At 39.3% G+C, this 18,146-nt stretch overlaps 1 protein-coding gene across 1 annotated transcript in view; it reads right to left on the reverse strand.

Moving 5' to 3' along the window:
- dnah6 (dynein, axonemal, heavy chain 6) overlaps positions 1 to 18,146 on the reverse strand; it is a 52,326-nt gene that overhangs the window by 23,685 nt on the left and 10,495 nt on the right. Inside the window, 20 exon segments of the mRNA XM_054604338.1 lie at positions 1,084 to 1,255; positions 1,954 to 2,085; positions 3,416 to 3,573; positions 3,844 to 3,991; positions 5,614 to 5,835; positions 7,385 to 7,528; positions 7,856 to 8,038; positions 9,169 to 9,291; positions 9,497 to 9,718; positions 9,806 to 10,018; positions 10,497 to 10,623; positions 10,811 to 10,918; positions 12,976 to 13,124; positions 13,217 to 13,384; positions 14,409 to 14,546; positions 16,068 to 16,229; positions 16,795 to 16,950; positions 17,112 to 17,237; positions 17,372 to 17,482; positions 17,822 to 17,986. Of these exon segments, the coding sequence (XP_054460313.1) occupies positions 1,084 to 1,255; positions 1,954 to 2,085; positions 3,416 to 3,573; positions 3,844 to 3,991; positions 5,614 to 5,835; positions 7,385 to 7,528; positions 7,856 to 8,038; positions 9,169 to 9,291; positions 9,497 to 9,718; positions 9,806 to 10,018; positions 10,497 to 10,623; positions 10,811 to 10,918; positions 12,976 to 13,124; positions 13,217 to 13,384; positions 14,409 to 14,546; positions 16,068 to 16,229; positions 16,795 to 16,950; positions 17,112 to 17,237; positions 17,372 to 17,482; positions 17,822 to 17,986 (3,127 nt within the window).

Consider the following 18,146-nt stretch of genomic DNA (forward strand, 5'->3'; position numbering starts at 1 on the left):
TTATTGCATCTTGCCGATGCACAGCATTCATTTCTTAGGACATCGACAACAATCACTCCAAACGATCGCAGGATTTGCAAACACATCCTTAAAAGCAAACATATCCCTGGCTTTAGTGTTTCTGAAAAATCTACAGTATATTTCTGTCGCTCACAATTTGCAACTATTTTACATGTGGTTTGTAAAGAATGTGTAACATACTGTTAAACAAACTCTAACTCTAAATAAAAAAAAAAAGTGAGGAGTGGTTGTCGGTTTATAACCCCTCACCAAGAGCATAAATTGCTAAGGGGAACTGTGTGTTTGAGTAGTGCACACTAGCAATGTTGAACAAGTGGTGTACAGAAAGCACTCGTAGAAGTCACTTCAGCTCATCTCTGTGCCGTAATGATGCCTGCTGGGTAAAGGAAGAGAGGGAGGGATGGAGGAAAGAAGGCAGAGGGGGTGATGGTGCAGACGATATGGGAGCATGAGGCTGAGACAGAGCTTATAAATGTTGCTAATGTGGCTTGAAGAGATACATCATAGCAGTGCCCTCAATCCGTAGACGTACAAAGACTAAAAAAAAAATCTCTGTTTCTGTCAGTCTCTTTCAGCAAAGCTTACTTGTGCTGTTGGAAAAGAGATATCTGAGCGTACTTAATATTTAAATGCAGCTTTAGTGATTACTTTTCGCTTAACGCCTTATACCTCTTCCTGTGTTTTAGTTGTATGCATGTTATCCTTTTCTCTCCCATATTTCTGTTTCTAAAAAATAAAATCAATATCTTCTCAATTCAATCGAATGTGGCTAGATTGCTGGCTAGCCCAAACAATAAACCGCAAAGCTGCCAATGAGAAATACATTTTAGTATCATACAACTGCCCAGCCCTTAAACTGGGCTCAGGGCTGTTAGTCGTTAGCAGTTCTTTGCAGAGCCCTGGGTGTCCAATGATCTGAATGTGATCGTCTGTGTGTATGTGTGTGTGTGTGTGTGTGTGTGTGTGTGTGTGTGTGTGTGTGTGTGTGTGTGTGTGTGTGTGTGTGTGTGTGTGTGTGTGTGTGTGTGTGTGTGTGTGTGTGTGTGTGTGCTCACGTCTGACCTTGGACACACTTGGAGAGGTCCCGGAGATTGAAGACATAGTGGGACTTAGCTGGAGTAGGCAGCAGATCTACACTCAAGCGGTCGTAAATCTCCACAGCTGCATCCACAATCTGACCGGCACAGTCCTTCACCGCCTGGGAAAACTCATTCAGGAAACCGCTCAGGATGGACTGGAGGAAGGTTGTGAGGGAAAAGAGATCAAAACAAGCATGAAAGAACAAGTGTGATTAACAGTGGAGAGTTGGGTGAGTTGGATGTATGACAGAGAGTGATAGAGCAAGCTTCAGTTATCATTGAAAAACTGGAAGGCATAGTACTGCGGATAAAAAAGCTGTTGTTAGGATACATACATGCATTACCATTTTCACAACACTCTCGGTCACCAATTAGCTTCATTGCAGATTGTTGTGAAAATATCTGTGTACTGGAATGATGATGAAGTTGAAAAATGAGAAGAACCTTCTTTGAGTGCCCTCTTGACTTTAGACATTTGCATGCTTTCCGCACTTCCGTTATAGGTGCACTGATTGGTTTAAGCTGTAAAGCCAATCTGAGTGATTTCTTTCACCGATGATCCAAGTATGGGTTGAACCCCTTGTAGACTATTGTCGCGAATTTGCTTCAAACCGCTTCTGGTCTTAAGCCGAATTATGCCTAATGTCGCTAATTGGCCTCATACCAAAATTTATATCTATTGTATGTGCTATATTGAAATTAACAATCTCCACTTAATTTAGCATCTGCATGACAGCAAAAACACAAATAATTAATTGTTTATATAATTGTAAATAAATTCAGGCAATAAGGGGTTAAAGCTCATTCTCTCAAAACAGTATTTGTGTATTGATGTGTATGTGTGTCTCCTCACTTTGAAGATCTGCTTGAGGCTATGTTCCGACGGTGTGGGAAGACACAGCATACTGAAGTGGCGGATGAATCTGGGGGTCACCTGATTGCGCCCTCCTCCTGGAGGAGCACACGCTGCAGCAATGGTCATCTCCTGGAGAAGAAGGAAAAGAAGGTTTGCCAAAATTTAAATGAGAGGGGCAGAATGTCTCTGAAGGCAGGCGGTGCAAAATTGAAAATGCAGTCTCTCCTTCTTTAGGTGTATTATGCTGCTCTGATTCTGGCTTTGGTCAGAAAGGAAACAGGTGTTACATTTTGGAAGTTTTTTAAAATCCTTATCCCGATATGCAATTTCTTAAAAAAAATGCACTGGGCGGATAAATCAGTTGAATGGTGGTTGAATGGAAGCACAAGTGTATTGAATTAAATAATTATTTTTTTTCCAGATCTAAATCACACACACCTCTTCCCTGAATATAACCCTTTCTGATAACCCTCGATGTATGTACTTGCTACCTACAATATGCTATTTGAATATGTATGACCTTGCCTGTCTGTGGTGCAGTGCATTAACACATAATATCCTGAATGTATTGCTTAAGTACAATTCCAACATCACCCATGCACACCAACACATTCACACATACACTCATGTACATTAAACTGTCAGACATCATATGCAGTCTAAAGTACAATCAGTCTTGTGAGTGCATGGGTGTGTGTGTTTGTCGGTAGTTTTATAGCACAAGTTGAATGCAAGAAATGTTATATACATGCAGAATACAAATGTGGGTCCACTACCTTAACACAAATATAGCTGCCAACATACACACAGGCACATAAGATGAATGGGTTTCTTATATAAATGGACTACATTCATTAAAAGTCCAACTAGAAAAGAAATGCAGTTGATGCTGACTGTAAAAAACAAAAACAAAAAAAAACTTAAGAGCTACATCTACACTTTTTCAACTTAACAAAAAAAACAATAAATCATTAAAAAAGAACCCCAGGAATTTGGGGAAAAGCGCCTGTGTTGCCATTTCAGAGTTAGATGAGAACATTAATATCATTTTCAGCTCTGTGTGTACAGATGTGGGACGGTTTAGCCTTGCTTTGCATAAAGACCTGAAACAGGAAGAAAAACAACTTTTTTGCCTTACAACAACTCCAAAACTGTTTTGTTTGTAGGATGTATCTTCTGTGTTTACACTTGTTTACGCCTTGGCAAGCACTGTAGCTAGTCTAGCCAAACAACAGCTGAGCCCCGTATCTGCGTCACTTCAGTGGTCCTATCCTCTTGGGTAAATCTGACAGCTAACTCTCACCAGACAGCAAACAAGTTATCCCCAACTAAACACTGAAGGGCATTTTAATTTATCTGTAATTAGACTAATAATTGGGACAGCCATAAGTTATACATGTGTACTCTATAACAGCTATCTACTGAACTGTATGCCAATCTTATTTGTATACAGCCATACCTGGATCTCCTTCCAAAAGAACTTGCTTCTGTCATAGAAGCCAGAAAAGTCCTGGAATTGACGCAAGAGTTCTATCGGGGGCTGAGAGCCATAACAGTCCAGTTTTGGCATATTCAGGTCATCCACAAAGACCACTAACTTCTTGTTACCAGGAGCACCTACGTAGAGGGAAAAGGAAAGGATGAGGAGAGAAGGAAAAAGTTAATAGATGTACAGTTTGAAAGATGGACAGTTGGCAAGAAAGGATGATACTGTATGTAGATGGATGAAGAGCAGAATCATAAACACTTTGTATGACCAGATAGATGAATGGATTGCCAGAAGAACAGATAAAACTGGATCATTCAATGGCAATAACAATACATGTTTTAGCACAGATTTTCTACATTGCAGTATATGAGTGTGGTAATCCAAATGCGAGCCAATACCCATAATGTTTTTCCTCTTTTTCTCCAGTTTGGACTCAATGATCTCCTGTGTGGCGGCGGATGAGGTCTGAGCCGAGAAGTTAATGTAGACTGGGAGGTATCCCGCCCCTTCCTGGATACTGTTAAGAAGGCCCCGAGCCACCACTGACTGTAAAGGACGGACACATAAAAACACTTCACCAACACTGACACAGATAACTTCTTGTCTAACTAATGACATTGGAAGATTCATCAGTTTCAAAAGCTTTTCAATTATTTATTTACCAAACTTTGAGGATCTATAGTTAAGCACAACAATACAGCCCTTTAGAAGAAACTCAGTATCAAAGCTAAACACTCGCTCATTTTAGGGGTATTACATATGGATTTTGCAATTATCTCTACTTCCACTGTATTTCTTGTATTTTAAGTTTATCTGAATAGGTGCAGTAATTATAAATTTGGTTGTATTTATGATTTTAGTGTGTATAATTAGACCTCATTAAGTCATGATCTCCAGCTATTCTTTCTATGAATTTAATCAGTAGGGGTTGGTGTAGACCACCGAAAGGCTGGTTAAAATCTGCTCGGGTAAAGATGTGCAGAAATAACCTAAAGGAAAGAACCAACTATGAAAAGAACACAATGCATTTCCCCTGTTAATCTTTTTAATAGGCTTAATGCAGAGAGCTTCCTGCACATTATTTTCTGTTAAATCCAACACCACTCATACTTCACTACTGGCAGTGCCACTGCCTTCACTGAAACAGTACCAGAAGCATTACTGTTGGGAAGTGAGCCCAGGTTTCAGTTGGCAGCAGGCCAGCGATTTACTTCTATGCAACCCAGTGGGCATAACATTATCAACATAGCACTGAATCTGGGTTCTGTTGTTAACTTTGTGTTAGCCTCACTAGGATAGGGCTGGACTAAGGCTTTTTAAATTGAAATAGTTTGATCACTTGTGTGCTGAGAACAGCAGGATTGCCATAGATCCCGACCGTCGTTTTGTCTTTGGGAGGCTTGAGATGCCTATTGAAGCTTGAATGAAGACACTGGTATCATATGAAACAAGACGACCGGATGCATCCATTGGTTTACATTTCATGCTAGCTTGTCATAGAAGGGGCTGGATAATGCTTAAATCTGAGGCAAAATTTTGGGGAGGGAAAACCTGGCATGGCAATTTTCAAAAGGGTCCCTTGACCTCTCCCCACAAGATTTCAGAATTAAATGGGTTCTATGGGTACCCATAAGTCTCCCCTTTACAGACAAGCCCACTTTAAAACCAATGCCGATTTTGGCATGCAGTATTAATGTGTTAATTTCACCTATTTTAAAACAATTGTTTATTAAAATATTTCTGCATACTGTGGTCCCCAAACGGTCTTGGAATGGCATAAAGTGGGTATAACTGGAAAGCTGCATTAAAAAGAAATTAATAAAGTTTTGTTTTGCTTTCATAAAAAAATAATATAAAGCACTGTCAGTAAACAAATAGGCCTTTAAAGGGTAAAAATTCTGAAAATCAATGTATAATTGGTATTGATAACCAGGAATGATGTTGGTTAAAATATTTAACTCAGTGAAAATGGAAAATAACATTGATATATAATTTAACGGCAGTGTTTTGACCCGGACATTTTTGTCCTCCGAGGACATCAGAGAACCTTTATTTAAAGTGATGCACAAGGGTTAAATTACTTCTAGCTATTAAGTCAGTGTGTAACAGTTTAAAGTACAGTATGTCACTGTGTTGCTCATGTTCCTACTGTATCCATGAACCCTTACCTTCCCCACTCCAGTGCTGCCAGTGAAGAGTACAGAACGTCGCACAGAAAGCAGTTTCTCCATCAGGTAGCCGTAGCGGACGGTGTCTGTGGTGGGGACCAGCATCTCAAAAAATGGCTGCTCACTGTTGTATTTGAATGAAGGGATTATGTTTTCCCATGGCTCCAGACGCTTGTGGTTAAAGTTCATATACACACTCCACAAGGTGTCCTTTTTCGGGAGCTACGGGGCACATATAAATGCATATTAATTGACACACATGAAACAGGGCAAATATAGTGTAGTGACATTTAAAAAAAACATATAAAAGTGCCTTCATTAGACTGAATGTCATTAGCAATACAACTTCCTTAGAAACAGGTATCCAAGAAACTATTTTTATTGTGTTGTTGATTGTAGATCTGTTATGTGGCATTTTGGAAGTTTCCCTTCGGCATGTGAATGAATATTTGTCTGCCCCATTTGTTTCCCTGAATCCTGCTGTTACTGATGTGTGTGCGCCGTTTGTTTTACATCAAGCTTCACAGTTGGGAGTTGGCTGTATTGGCTTCATTTCATGGTAAACACACAACAAAACACACACAAACAGTTCTCTGACCTAAACAATAATGCAATTCCCAAATACACACACCACAACAAAACACAACAACATCATCAGCTCCATGTGCAGAGAGAGATGAACAGGATGTGGTAACATGTGAGATGTTCCAGATGACACTCAGCAGCCTTCACAAATCTTTCACTTCCATGCTCACCCCACCTTCAGCTAAGTGAGTCATGTTCCTACCCTCAATCATCTGCCACTACTACCGACCAAGACAAACCTCTCAAACAATTAACTTTCCATTTCCTGTTAGGCTGAAGGACTCGTAACGTCAGCCCCCACCTTCCTCCATTATGTTATAATAAAGTGCCTGGAGAAGATGCAGCTGAACATCATTCTGCCGGTTGTTTCCCTAAGACGCTGTGGACTACGTGTTTTAGCTTCGCCTCCAGCACCTGGATTCATCAGACATCTTTGTTAGCATCCTCTTTGTGGACTTTAGCCCTGCTTTATGCATCATTCAAAGGCATCTCATGATCCATCTCAAGTTATAACCTTGGCACATGCTAAAAGAAGACTGAAGTCCTTATTAAAGTGTACAATATGGATGCTTTTTCTTAATGTCTTCATTACACAAAAGCAACTGATATCATAATCCTCTCTCAGACTATCTGAGCTCCAGTTAGGAACATCCCTTAAGGCCTTTTCATATATTTCATGCTTATACCAGCAAACTGTTTGGTAAATGGATTATACTCATATAAAGATAAGATATATATCTATATATCTATATATAGACATATATTCTGCTGATTGCATTGCATTGCATTATAAAAACACTGTTACAGTATAATGCATAACATGTGTTTTTAAAATTACTGTAAGTGGTCATAATTTGCTTTAAATCAAGTAAAAATGTATTTGACGATGTTTTTAATGTTTTTTTTCCACTTAACTTAAAGCAACAATGAGCAATTTATAATCACATTATAATACATATTAACAGACATTATGATGCATTATAAATAGATTATAATCTATCGGAATTATACTACACTTTGATCCTCGAAAAAAATGTCAATGGATGACCGCCAATTATAGAGGATTATGATACTTATAGCTATAATAATACAGTACTTTAAGCAGATTATAATACATTATAAGTAGGTTTAAAATGCTATATCTATATCTGTATGTATCTGTGGGTGTGTGCACCGGTATATATACCTTAGCATTGCTGTTGCCTTTAAACTGCTCTTGAATGAAGGTGTCAAAAGCATCCCAGTGAGAAATGGTCAGGTTTCCTCCTATTGCCCACAGGTAGCAGAATATGAAGGTCTGACATAATACACTGTTGAGGTGCTTGGATTCCTGTCACGAACAGACACAGACAAAGATAAAAAGGACAGAAACAGTATGTTAATAAATATTAGTAACGGTATCGTTCAAATTATGTATAACCTTCATTTACATATGTATTTGTGGGGCCCGTTCTATAAAGTATTAGTGTTGTGTGTGGTTTGAGCAAATACTGCCTTTAGCATCTGACCTTGACAACACCAATGCTTTTTTTTTATTAAATAGCTGACTTATTGTTAAAATATTTCCTCATTTGCACTAATAGACTAGGTCCTATGTGGCACCATGGATAGAACTGAAATAGACCAAAGTGACAGTTAAATCTTGTGTTAAATGTACCATTTGAAGGTCTGGCCCTCCTTTGCCCAGCAGCAGTGACTCCAACAGGGAGCACAGAGTGTGGACTTTACTGATGTCCACCTGTCGAATCGCCTGGGTACAATACTTGAGAACGAACTGAAGACCCTTCTCCACGTATTGCTCAAACAGCTCCAGCAGGTATGTTCTCACTGGGTCTGGGAGCTAGAGAGACATCATGGCGGGATGAGTTTGATGCAGGAAGAGGAGGGTAAGTTTATGCAGCGATCTGTATGTAAAACCTGGTTAGTTTGACTTAGAGTTATATAGTTGGACATGTTGGGAAAATGTTTGTTCACTTCCTTGCCAAGAGTTAGATAAGAAAATCATAACCACTGTTGTATCTGTCTGCTAAATACAACAAGGACACAGTTAGCTTAGCTTAGCATAAAAGACTGAAAGCCAGTGGGGCACATCTCGCCTGACTCTGTGAAAAGGTAAAAAAAACTAATATCTGTCTTCCAGCACATCTAAAGCTCACTGGCCTCCCTTACCTTTGAGCAGAGCAAGGCTAGCTGTTTTCAGTTTTACACCAAGAAAACAGTCAATGCTTTCCCCGTCCCCAAGAGACTCACAGAGCCTCCCTTATTCAGACTATCTAAGTGGAAATCAATACAAAACAAATTAAAAACTCTCACTCTAACAAATGCACTAATTTGTTTGTGTAATCAAAGATATCCCTGACAAAGCAAAATGAACAAACACAAAAGAAGGTCACTTCCACCAAAATATGTTGCTTGTTAAAAAAAAACCAATTGAAGTATCTTAATGAAGGGGTTTAAATACTAAAAGGTGGGAGATAAATGTGGAGAGATAATAGGAGAGGGCATGCCGAGAAAGCAAACATATGACAGATTTTCAGATAAATACAATGTCAACAAACAGACTAGTCTCAGTCAATTAGATATAGGCACAGAGAGAGAGAGATATGCAACAAGAGAGAGAATGAGAGTTTAAAGTTAAGAGGGGAGATGATCCACTCTCACTGCGGTGTTAAGTCATCCTAGAAGGCTCAGGGCTAAATGTAGCAAGTTAATAACTATGATGTGATGTGCTGTCATGAACTTTAATGCTGAAGCTTAAGTTATTCTCCTTGTAATCCCTGATAAAGCACATTACCATTCATATACCAGTGCACAAACAGTTAGGGACACACAGTCACAGTCTCACACACAGAGTATACAAAATTAGATTAGATCCTCAATTACCATGAGCATGCTTTTAGCGCCATCAAAGAGATATTTTGCGATTTCAAATAATGTTATAAAGATGAAAGAAGATACAACATGTACAACCTTGGTTCCTAGACCACTGATCCATGTCTGGACATATGGCATCCACTTGAGCTCATTTGGGTCGATGTATACCATCCCACAGCGACTGACAGTGGCCGGAGATGCTACAGACAAGTCCTGGACCTGAAATAAAGAAGGTATATACTAAGATAATATAGGACCACAAAATTCTCTGGAACCATGTATGTATTCACTAGAGCTAAAAGCATCCAATTCTTGTTCAAGTTTAAGCTGTTTATTCTTGGACATGTCTAATTCTGTGAAATAGAAAACTGCTTATTGAATAGACAAAACATTAAACCATCCATTCCCTATGATCAGCTCTTACCTCAAACACCATATGTATGGATGATGTAAGTTTGATTCTCTCGCTGTTAGCCAGACAGAGCATCTTGTTGTCATCCAGCACAGTGTTCATGTTCTCAATCCATAGGGCGTCAACTGGCCCGTCGCAAACCACCCACTTGTGGTCGTCACTGGTGTCGCTGACGGCATCACGGACACTCAGCGCCATCAGTCCGTCACGCCACTCGAGTGTTAATGTATTTACCTGAGGGGTTGAGAAAAATAAATGAATGAATGTCGAGAAAGCTGTGAAGAAGCTGCTGTGTATTTTTTTTTCTTTCGCCTGCTGTACCTCTCCGTAGAGCTCTCCCATTGTGACAGATTTTGGGTTGAGAACATAGGTCTTGACGCGTTGATAGAAGGGGTTGTTAGCCCCGTGCCCTGTGCGATGGAGGGTCTCCAGTGTGTCAGCCAGGACACGGTAGACAGCGGTCTTACCTCCACCAGTAGGCCCTACCAACATGACACCATGACGCACTAACATGGTCTCATACAACTGGATCACCTGGTTGTATAAAAAGAAGAGGAAAGGAGGAATGAGGGCACGCTTTGAGAATGGCTGGCCATAATCTATCATTTTCATTATTGTTAGCAAATCTGAAGATAATACAAAGACAAATAATTGATCCTTTGAACAGCTATTGCCTGTGTGGCCAAAGCGTGATTCTCCTGTGCCATAAACTTCAGATGTTGTCAAATTACTTTTATAAAAACATATATACACACACTAGTGGTGGCAAGCTATCATGCACTGGCCTAAGTATTATGAGCAATCAGGGCTCAGCATCTCATTGTTGATGAGTGGATGACCTGCTCCAACCACTGAGCAACAGCCGCTTGATGATAAGAAAATAGAGAACAATACCAGCCTCATCTTTTAAAATGTATATTCTTCATGTGAAGTGTTTTACAGAAGTAAACATATTCAAAAGGAAATTAAAAAAAAAATATAAATCAAGGAACATCACTTTCCCCCACTGTACCTTCTTGGTCATGCCAGCCAGTGGCTGTAGGTTTCGCTTAACCAGAGACTCCAGGACAGTAGTGTGTAGCACACCATAGTCATGCTCAGGAATACTCACACCGGGGAAAAGGTCAGATAGGATACCACTGGAGGGGGTGGCATAATACAAACACACATAAAGTTTTTACGTGTTAAAATGTAAGAAAATAAAAAAATATTTGTGCAGGCAGGCTGGTTGATATATAAATGGCATATCCTTATTTTTCTGTATGTGTGGATTTGGAGCACCAGAAGTAAGATGTGCTTCCAAACCAAAATATGTGATTGGCCTACCCAAACAGCACAGAATCATCTGTGAGGAACTTTGGCAGGTTGGAATCCCTCAGGGCTCTGATAAGAACCACATCCTCACTGAGCTGGGGGTTTTCTCTCTTCAGAGACCTGAGAACACACACATCAATTGTGTTACTGAGACATCAAGCATGAAGTCATTGCCATTTTACAAATATTTATTATGCAATATGACTAGCTATATTTTATTAGCAATCAGCAATTGTTCTGTGCCTTTTTTGCTTTATCCTGGAGTTATCTCCTTTAGGTCATAACACCTGTTTACTTCTTTACTTATTCTTTATTTATTTTCTTCATTCTACAGGAAGGCTTGATCGTAAGGCAGAACAATCCTCACTTAACATGTTGTTCACTACGAACTACATCAATTAACTAATCAGTTTCATTAAAAAAGTGAATTAATATTTGAAAGAAAATATGTTTAAATGTCTTTTATTATTTTAACAAATACAATTTTTGATTTTTATATTATAGTCATTATTGGATATAGACTCATTACAAATATAGATGCAATAAAAGACTGATAAAAATTAAGTAAAAAAAATAGAGACATCAGAGTTGTAGATAATTAATGTGTTCTTAGTGAGGAATAAGCAGACACAGAGAAGTAATATATAAGCAAAGACAGACAATGAATCAAAAGCCAATTACAGTTCCCTGGGCTTCAGCTAATAACTAACCGGCGAAATAGGCATGACTTTCACTACAAGTGGTCGGGAACATCCATTCAAATCTAACAAGGTTCTCTGTGCATCTTCCAGCATACAGCTGAATCAGATGCTCCTCAGTTCTAGGACGGCAAACCTCCAAGGGAAATGGAGCGCACTGATTATTTGCAGCCTTTAATTGTGCAAACAGATGAAAACTTTGACACTACTTTGTCTTCATAAGAGTCAAAATTAGTAATTTTCACTCAGATTGAGAAAATGGATGCAAATCAATCACTCTGGCCAAGTCCCTTTTCCTACCTTAGAGATCCATTCAAATCTATTTATGCATCCACGAAGACCAGGAACAACAGCCTTTTGCTATATTTCTATTGTCTACCTTATCGTGTTCTTAATCACTTCATATGTCTTTTTTTTCGATTTGCATTTGACTTAGTAAAGGAAATTCACATAGATGACACGCAATGAAACGAGTGTTTACGTGAAGAAGTCCTTATTTTCCGTAAGAAAGAATGGGGTTAATTCAACAGCCGGAGGATCTTATCCTCTAATCTGAGTCATCACTGGTACAGTATTTGATCATTTGAGGCTTTTGCATTTGATAAAAAAATTGTTGAATATATGAGAGTTTAGCAGAAAGCATGCCCACCTAACTCACTGAGGATGACTGCCCAGGGTTCCCACTCTGTTTTAAAGAGTGGGAACATTTTCCAGGACTTTTCCAGAACATTTTCAGTGATGATCTAGCTTGTATGACAGACAGGGATCGCACCATATACTAATATGTTCCACTCCAAAAAATATGCAGTCTATGGCTTTAACTTCCCTATAAAATCAAAAAATCGAATTTATCATAGAAAGACAGAATAATAAAAAACAATTAACAGCCAGCAGAGACTTATATTTACATTTGAAACATAATGTAACTTACATTATTCAGTTGTAATGTCGCCAAACATGCATGTGTGACCATTTGACGTGACTTGGGGGGTAGTTAGACAGCATTTCCACAACATATCAGCCTTTCTAAAATACTCTTGTCAATAAACTTAGTTTTGAAAGATAATATGATCCTGAATATAACGTAACCCTTACAGATGGCATTGCTTTTGTTTTGTATAGCCTAGTAGTTCATTTTCCAGGACAACACTAGATTTTCCAGGGCATTTGAGTTTTTGTGTCATTTTTGATGCGCTTCCATGACTGGAAAATTGTTCAACTGTTTTGCTAGTTTTTTTAAGGACTTGCGGGCACCCTGACTCTGGCTCTGCAATGGACTAAAATATGACATCTGCTGTTCAGCAACATATCCATCTGACCTCAACAATCTCTGCATAGAGTGCATCTATGCATGTGTCTGCATGAGTGTCAAAGTTACAATGGTCCTTCTGGGACATGCAGGAAAAGGTAAATGCTTTGTTTGTCTCTATATGAATGCACATGTGTGTCAGTGTATGTGTGAGTGTGATGCTCTCTGACCCAGCCATGACCAGGACGGACTTGACGGCTCTCATGCCAAAGTCGTAGTGGTCCTGCTGTGACAGCTGCTCAGAGCACAGCTTGTACATCTGGGTCATTTTTCTCGCTAGGATCAGACTGGACTCAAATCCCTCTGAGTACAGACTCACCTGGAGGGAGGGAAAGAAACAAGGGAATGACAAAATATTTGAAGAGAAAATAAGCAAGCAAATAAAATTTGCATACGCAGAGAGCATGTTACCTCAGCAATGAGAGCGTAGTTTGGCACCATCATGGCTATGGGTCTAAAGAGAGCTTTAAGGTTGTCAGGTAGCTCCGTTCTTCCAGCATAGCCTGGGTTCATGGTGATGAATGCAGCACACGTCCTCACCAGCTTGATCTCCCGGCCCTCAAATAGGAACCTTGTCAGCTGTGTAACACAGAGTTGAGTGAGATGATCTCGTTTTGAGCAAGGGTCTTAACCATTGTGCCTCACTTGAAAAAAAAAATGCTCCGTTTTCCTTAGAGAACAATATGTCTGTGTCTTAAATGTCTGTGTCTAAAAAAACTGCCCTAAATGATACATCAATATTATTCTCCACTTTCATCAAGTTCAGTCCTGGTCGTCGCTTACTAATATTCTTCATTATCAGAGTTTTAACCCTTTAATTGCCAGTTTGTTGACATAATGCCAACACAGCAGTGCTCCATAATACAGCAGCAATAAGCCTAGTGGAAACCAGGAAAACATTTATTTGCCCATTAGGGCAAACATGAGAAACTGGCTCAATCTGGTGGAAAATAGTCAAAACTATCTTTTTGAAGACAGGGCTCTAGATTAAAAGGCTAAATCAATAGATTGTATGCCATGTGCATTAACACACCCAAAATGTCTGTAGTGAGGAACAAGGGTTAAACATCTACACAAGCAAGTAGAATTGCAGTGATTTATGTTTTGTTGTGCTGGTTCCTGACCTAATGGTCTTCATGGAAAATACAGTAATGCCACAGTGGATAACTGTGTTGAACTTGTAGTATATTACATATGTGAAAGCTGTCTGCTTTTGTGTGATCAAATGCAACAGGAAAGTTGTTGTTTGACGGTGCATAGATTTCATTTATCTATCTAATTACAGGTGTTTTGTTAAAAATCACAGAAAGTTCAATTGTTGAATTTCCGCAATACATTATTTTACATACATATAGAATAAATATTAATATAGAATTTGTTTTATAGTGAAATAATGGTAACAGAATGTAGAATGGAATCAAGTATCTTAACGTCAAGTGAATGACTCTGAGATCTGTCAAGTTTATCTTTTGGTGTTACTTAGAATTTAAGGATAGCAGAGCATTGTTCAAGATTCTTCTCCATATAAGGTATGAAGTTTCTTAGCAAAAGTGGTATGTATGTGTGTGTGCGAGTGTATGTGTATGTGTGTGTGTGTGTGTACTTTTTCAGCTTTGGCGTTTCGTATGGTTATGAGCTGCTGAGCGATGACAGACAACACTTCAATGTCAATTCGGTTAAATTCGTCAAAACAACACCAAGCACCCGACTGAGCAAGACCGCTAAAGAAGCGCCCCATCATCTGGAAGACAGAAGTGTGACAAACAAAGAGAGAGAAAAAATTACAGCTCAAATAATAATGCAGGTTTGGGTTGTCACACAAGCAGTTATATAGATCTATGCTTTCTTCAAAATCACAGGTCTCCTTTAACCAAAACAGGAAGTTTGCATCGCAGAACACGGGAGTTGCTGATCTACCGATGCCTCGATTGATTAGTTTGTTTGTGTTGTTGTGAGACTTTGGTGTTTTAGAGGGGGAGTTCGGATTAACCAAAGTCACAAAATAACATAAAAAAGCTAATTAAGGCAGCGGTAGACAAGCATCCCCCAAACAAGGTTAGAATACCGTGTTTTGAAAAATTACATTCCTGTATTTCATCTAAGAATTCATCTAAGCCAGCAATGTTTGCTCGGGAACACAATGTATGTTTGCTGCTGCAGAAGACAGGTAGTATCAGTAAATTCCATGACACTTGTAACATGGTGTTACTCGCACCACTTCCATGGGTGACACAAACACAACACTGTTCAAAGTTATTCATATCTCATGGACAGCAGAATTAAATGTTAAAATTAAATGTTCCTCAGCCATAGTGGCTGGAGTAGGGCTGGAGTAAGCATTAACACATAAAACCTGGCTGATTCACACCTTGCTAAATCAAAGCCTTCTCCAACTCGAACACACATGTTTTTGCTAACAAATAACTAACTACAGCAGACATAGAGAGAATGGCTTTCCAGCTGTCTTAACAGTGTGTGCTTTCAGCTGCCCTGACTCCAACCTTGCTGCACTGCAAGACAAAGTCCTGATTAACATTAAATTGAAATGTACAAAGTGTCTCAAGGTCCCAATCTGAAGTTTGGGGTTTTATAAAATACAGATATAGTTCTATATATAATCAAAGGTTATTACTAATATATCCAATATCTGCATTTTGTAAGTTTTTCAACTGATTATAATGAATGAAAACTGACTGATGTAAACAAACTGTAAACAAACAGAAACAATAAATCCCTTCTCTCAATGTGAAAGTGATAGCAGATTCCTATCTTGTGATTTGAATTTTGATGAGGTATCCCTTTTTTTACATATGAAACAGTGAATGTGCCTTTAACTAGAATGTTATGCAATAAAAACACACCCAAATAAAAAAATGTAGATTGTTATCAGTCAGATACCTATTATCATACGATCGCATGCAACTGTCTTATGTTTCTGAAACAGAAATTAGAGAATAATTGCTTTAAGAACATGGAGGAAAGGAATCAAATCTGGCTTAAGACCATGTTTTAGAAGCACAAAAGGCTCTGTACAGACTAACTGCACTTTAATTTGCACTGGCACCTTACTGCTTTTACAATAGTGCCATCTAAAGGTATCACTTAGCAGGTACAGTCAGAGTAAGATTAAGACCTCGAGAGCTAATTCAAAGTATTATTTTTTGAGTAATTGGGAGAATCGGACCAACAAGTAAACAAGAGAAACAGAACGTGTAATGAAAAGGATGTGGGTTACAGCTGAATACAGTTTGTCATGGCTGACCTTGTAGTCAAGTCCATCAGAGCAGTTGAAGACCACACACTGTATCGCCAGGGCCTTAGCCAAGTCCTTGGTGGTCTCTGTTTTGCCCGTACCAGCTGGCCCGGCTGGTGCTCCTCCCAGGTCTAATTGAAGAGCCCCCATCAGACACAAATAGCAACGGTCCTGGAGAGGGTGAGAGATAAAAGACAGTTTGAGAAACAGTGACAAAAACAATATTCTGTGTTTCTGTGTCACATTTTCAGTTCCAGCTACTAAAGGACACACATTCTATAGGCTACACTATCAGCTCCGTACAGTGGTTTGGTAGCATGTGGCTTGGTGTTTTGTGTCTTTTTCATACAGATCTGTTGGTTTCCAAACAATCTGAATGAAGTCAATCTATCTTTATGAAGCCCTGCGGCTGGGGGAGGCTGGTGTAACTGAGGATAAGACATGTGTACCCAGTTTGTCCTAACTTATTGTATTGTTTATTTTCACATTTCTATTTTTAAATTGTGTCTTTAATATTGCACTATGTTTGTTATTTACTGTACGCACCAATTATTCACCTAGCCAGATTCCTTGTATGTGTAACGTACTTGGCAATAAACAGCTTCTGATATTCTGGTAATCTGCAGTTGCATTCAACATAACGCAAAATAGGTTTCTGTGTTACACGTCTGTTAAATGAATATTGGGACAGGATAAGGCACGTGTGTCTCAGTATCAACGTGTATTGATGTGTTACCGTGAGTGGTGTTATAACCAGTCTAGGACAGGCTCCCAAGTACTCATAGCCATAAATGTAAGTGGACAGGGCCATTTTGGCTACACAGTTGTCCAGCTCCAGGTCCCAGTAGTAGCGTAACTGTCTCTGCCATTCAAAGTTATTCCTGGTGTCCACCTGAAATAGAGGACAGAAGTTACTTTAAGGCAGTGAGTTGTTACAAACATTTTCTGATCACCTGAAAACCCTCCATCAATACCTGCATATAATACAAAGCCAAGGACAGACATTTTTTATAAGCTGATTGATTTTTTCTGTGTGTGTTTGTACTATTGTACCTTCTGGCGGACTAGACCTGTGACAATGTCTCTGGCATGGACGTCGGTGGTGATGAGGGCAGTGATGATATTACGGTGTAAAGCAGGCAGCTGTCCTCGTACCAATGCCGCCAGGGCATTCAGCCTCTGGAATATATACACAGACACACACACAAGTATTAAAGGATTAATATAAAACTGAAGTTAAAAAGTATAAAGTAATTGGGCAAATACAAGTGATTTGTTTGAGGAAAAGCAGTAGAGTTAATCGTGTGGTTTACATCAAAGTTAGTCTGTTCAAATTCCTGCAGGGCAGCAAAGTGGTCGTGGCTTCCCTCTAGGCAAGCGTCCATGTCCTTGCACCACATCAACTGGGAGATGGTCAGCACCACCTGGTGGACACACACACACAACCTGAAGTATTCAGTTGATTGTAATCTGTGGCCCCACTGCAAGATGCCACCAAATCCTACACACTGTCCCTTTAATATCTTGGTTAGTTCCTGAAAGTAAGTTATAGAAAAAAATCAACAATTCTTGTGGTTAGGAAAAATGTATAGCTGTAAAAGTAAAATCTTTTGGTAACTTTGTGTCACGATGATTTTATAATTTTGTAATACAAACCCAAGGAGAGTTATAATCTACGAACAAAAACACAAATGTCTGTTGCTGAAAAAATATGAAAAGCACTGATCCATTTAATGTTTGTGTGTGCGTCTGCATATGTGTACCTGCGATGGATGTCCAGCCACCACCCATTCCTCTCTGGACTTCATCAGGTAGTCAGCAATGGCAGCCTTGCTCAGGCGTCGCAGTGAGGCGAACATAGCCTCCTCCACCTTGCAAAGCCAATCCTCCACATTGCCTTGTGCCTTCAGACCTTTAGTCAAACCCACCTAAACTCACACACAGAGAAACAAAATCAGATGTCATTTTTAATAAGGGTTCACTGTGAATCCTGTGTCAGTCTGCACAGCATTCATTTGCTTTCTGTGATCAGTGGACTGCAAGGGTGGCAACTGACAAGCTCTAAATCTATGGATGGATTACTGACAG

The sequence above is a fragment of the Anoplopoma fimbria genome, chromosome 9 (genome assembly GCF_027596085.1).
Source record: "Anoplopoma fimbria isolate UVic2021 breed Golden Eagle Sablefish chromosome 9, Afim_UVic_2022, whole genome shotgun sequence".
Classification (NCBI taxonomy): domain Eukaryota; kingdom Metazoa; phylum Chordata; class Actinopteri; order Perciformes; family Anoplopomatidae; genus Anoplopoma; species Anoplopoma fimbria.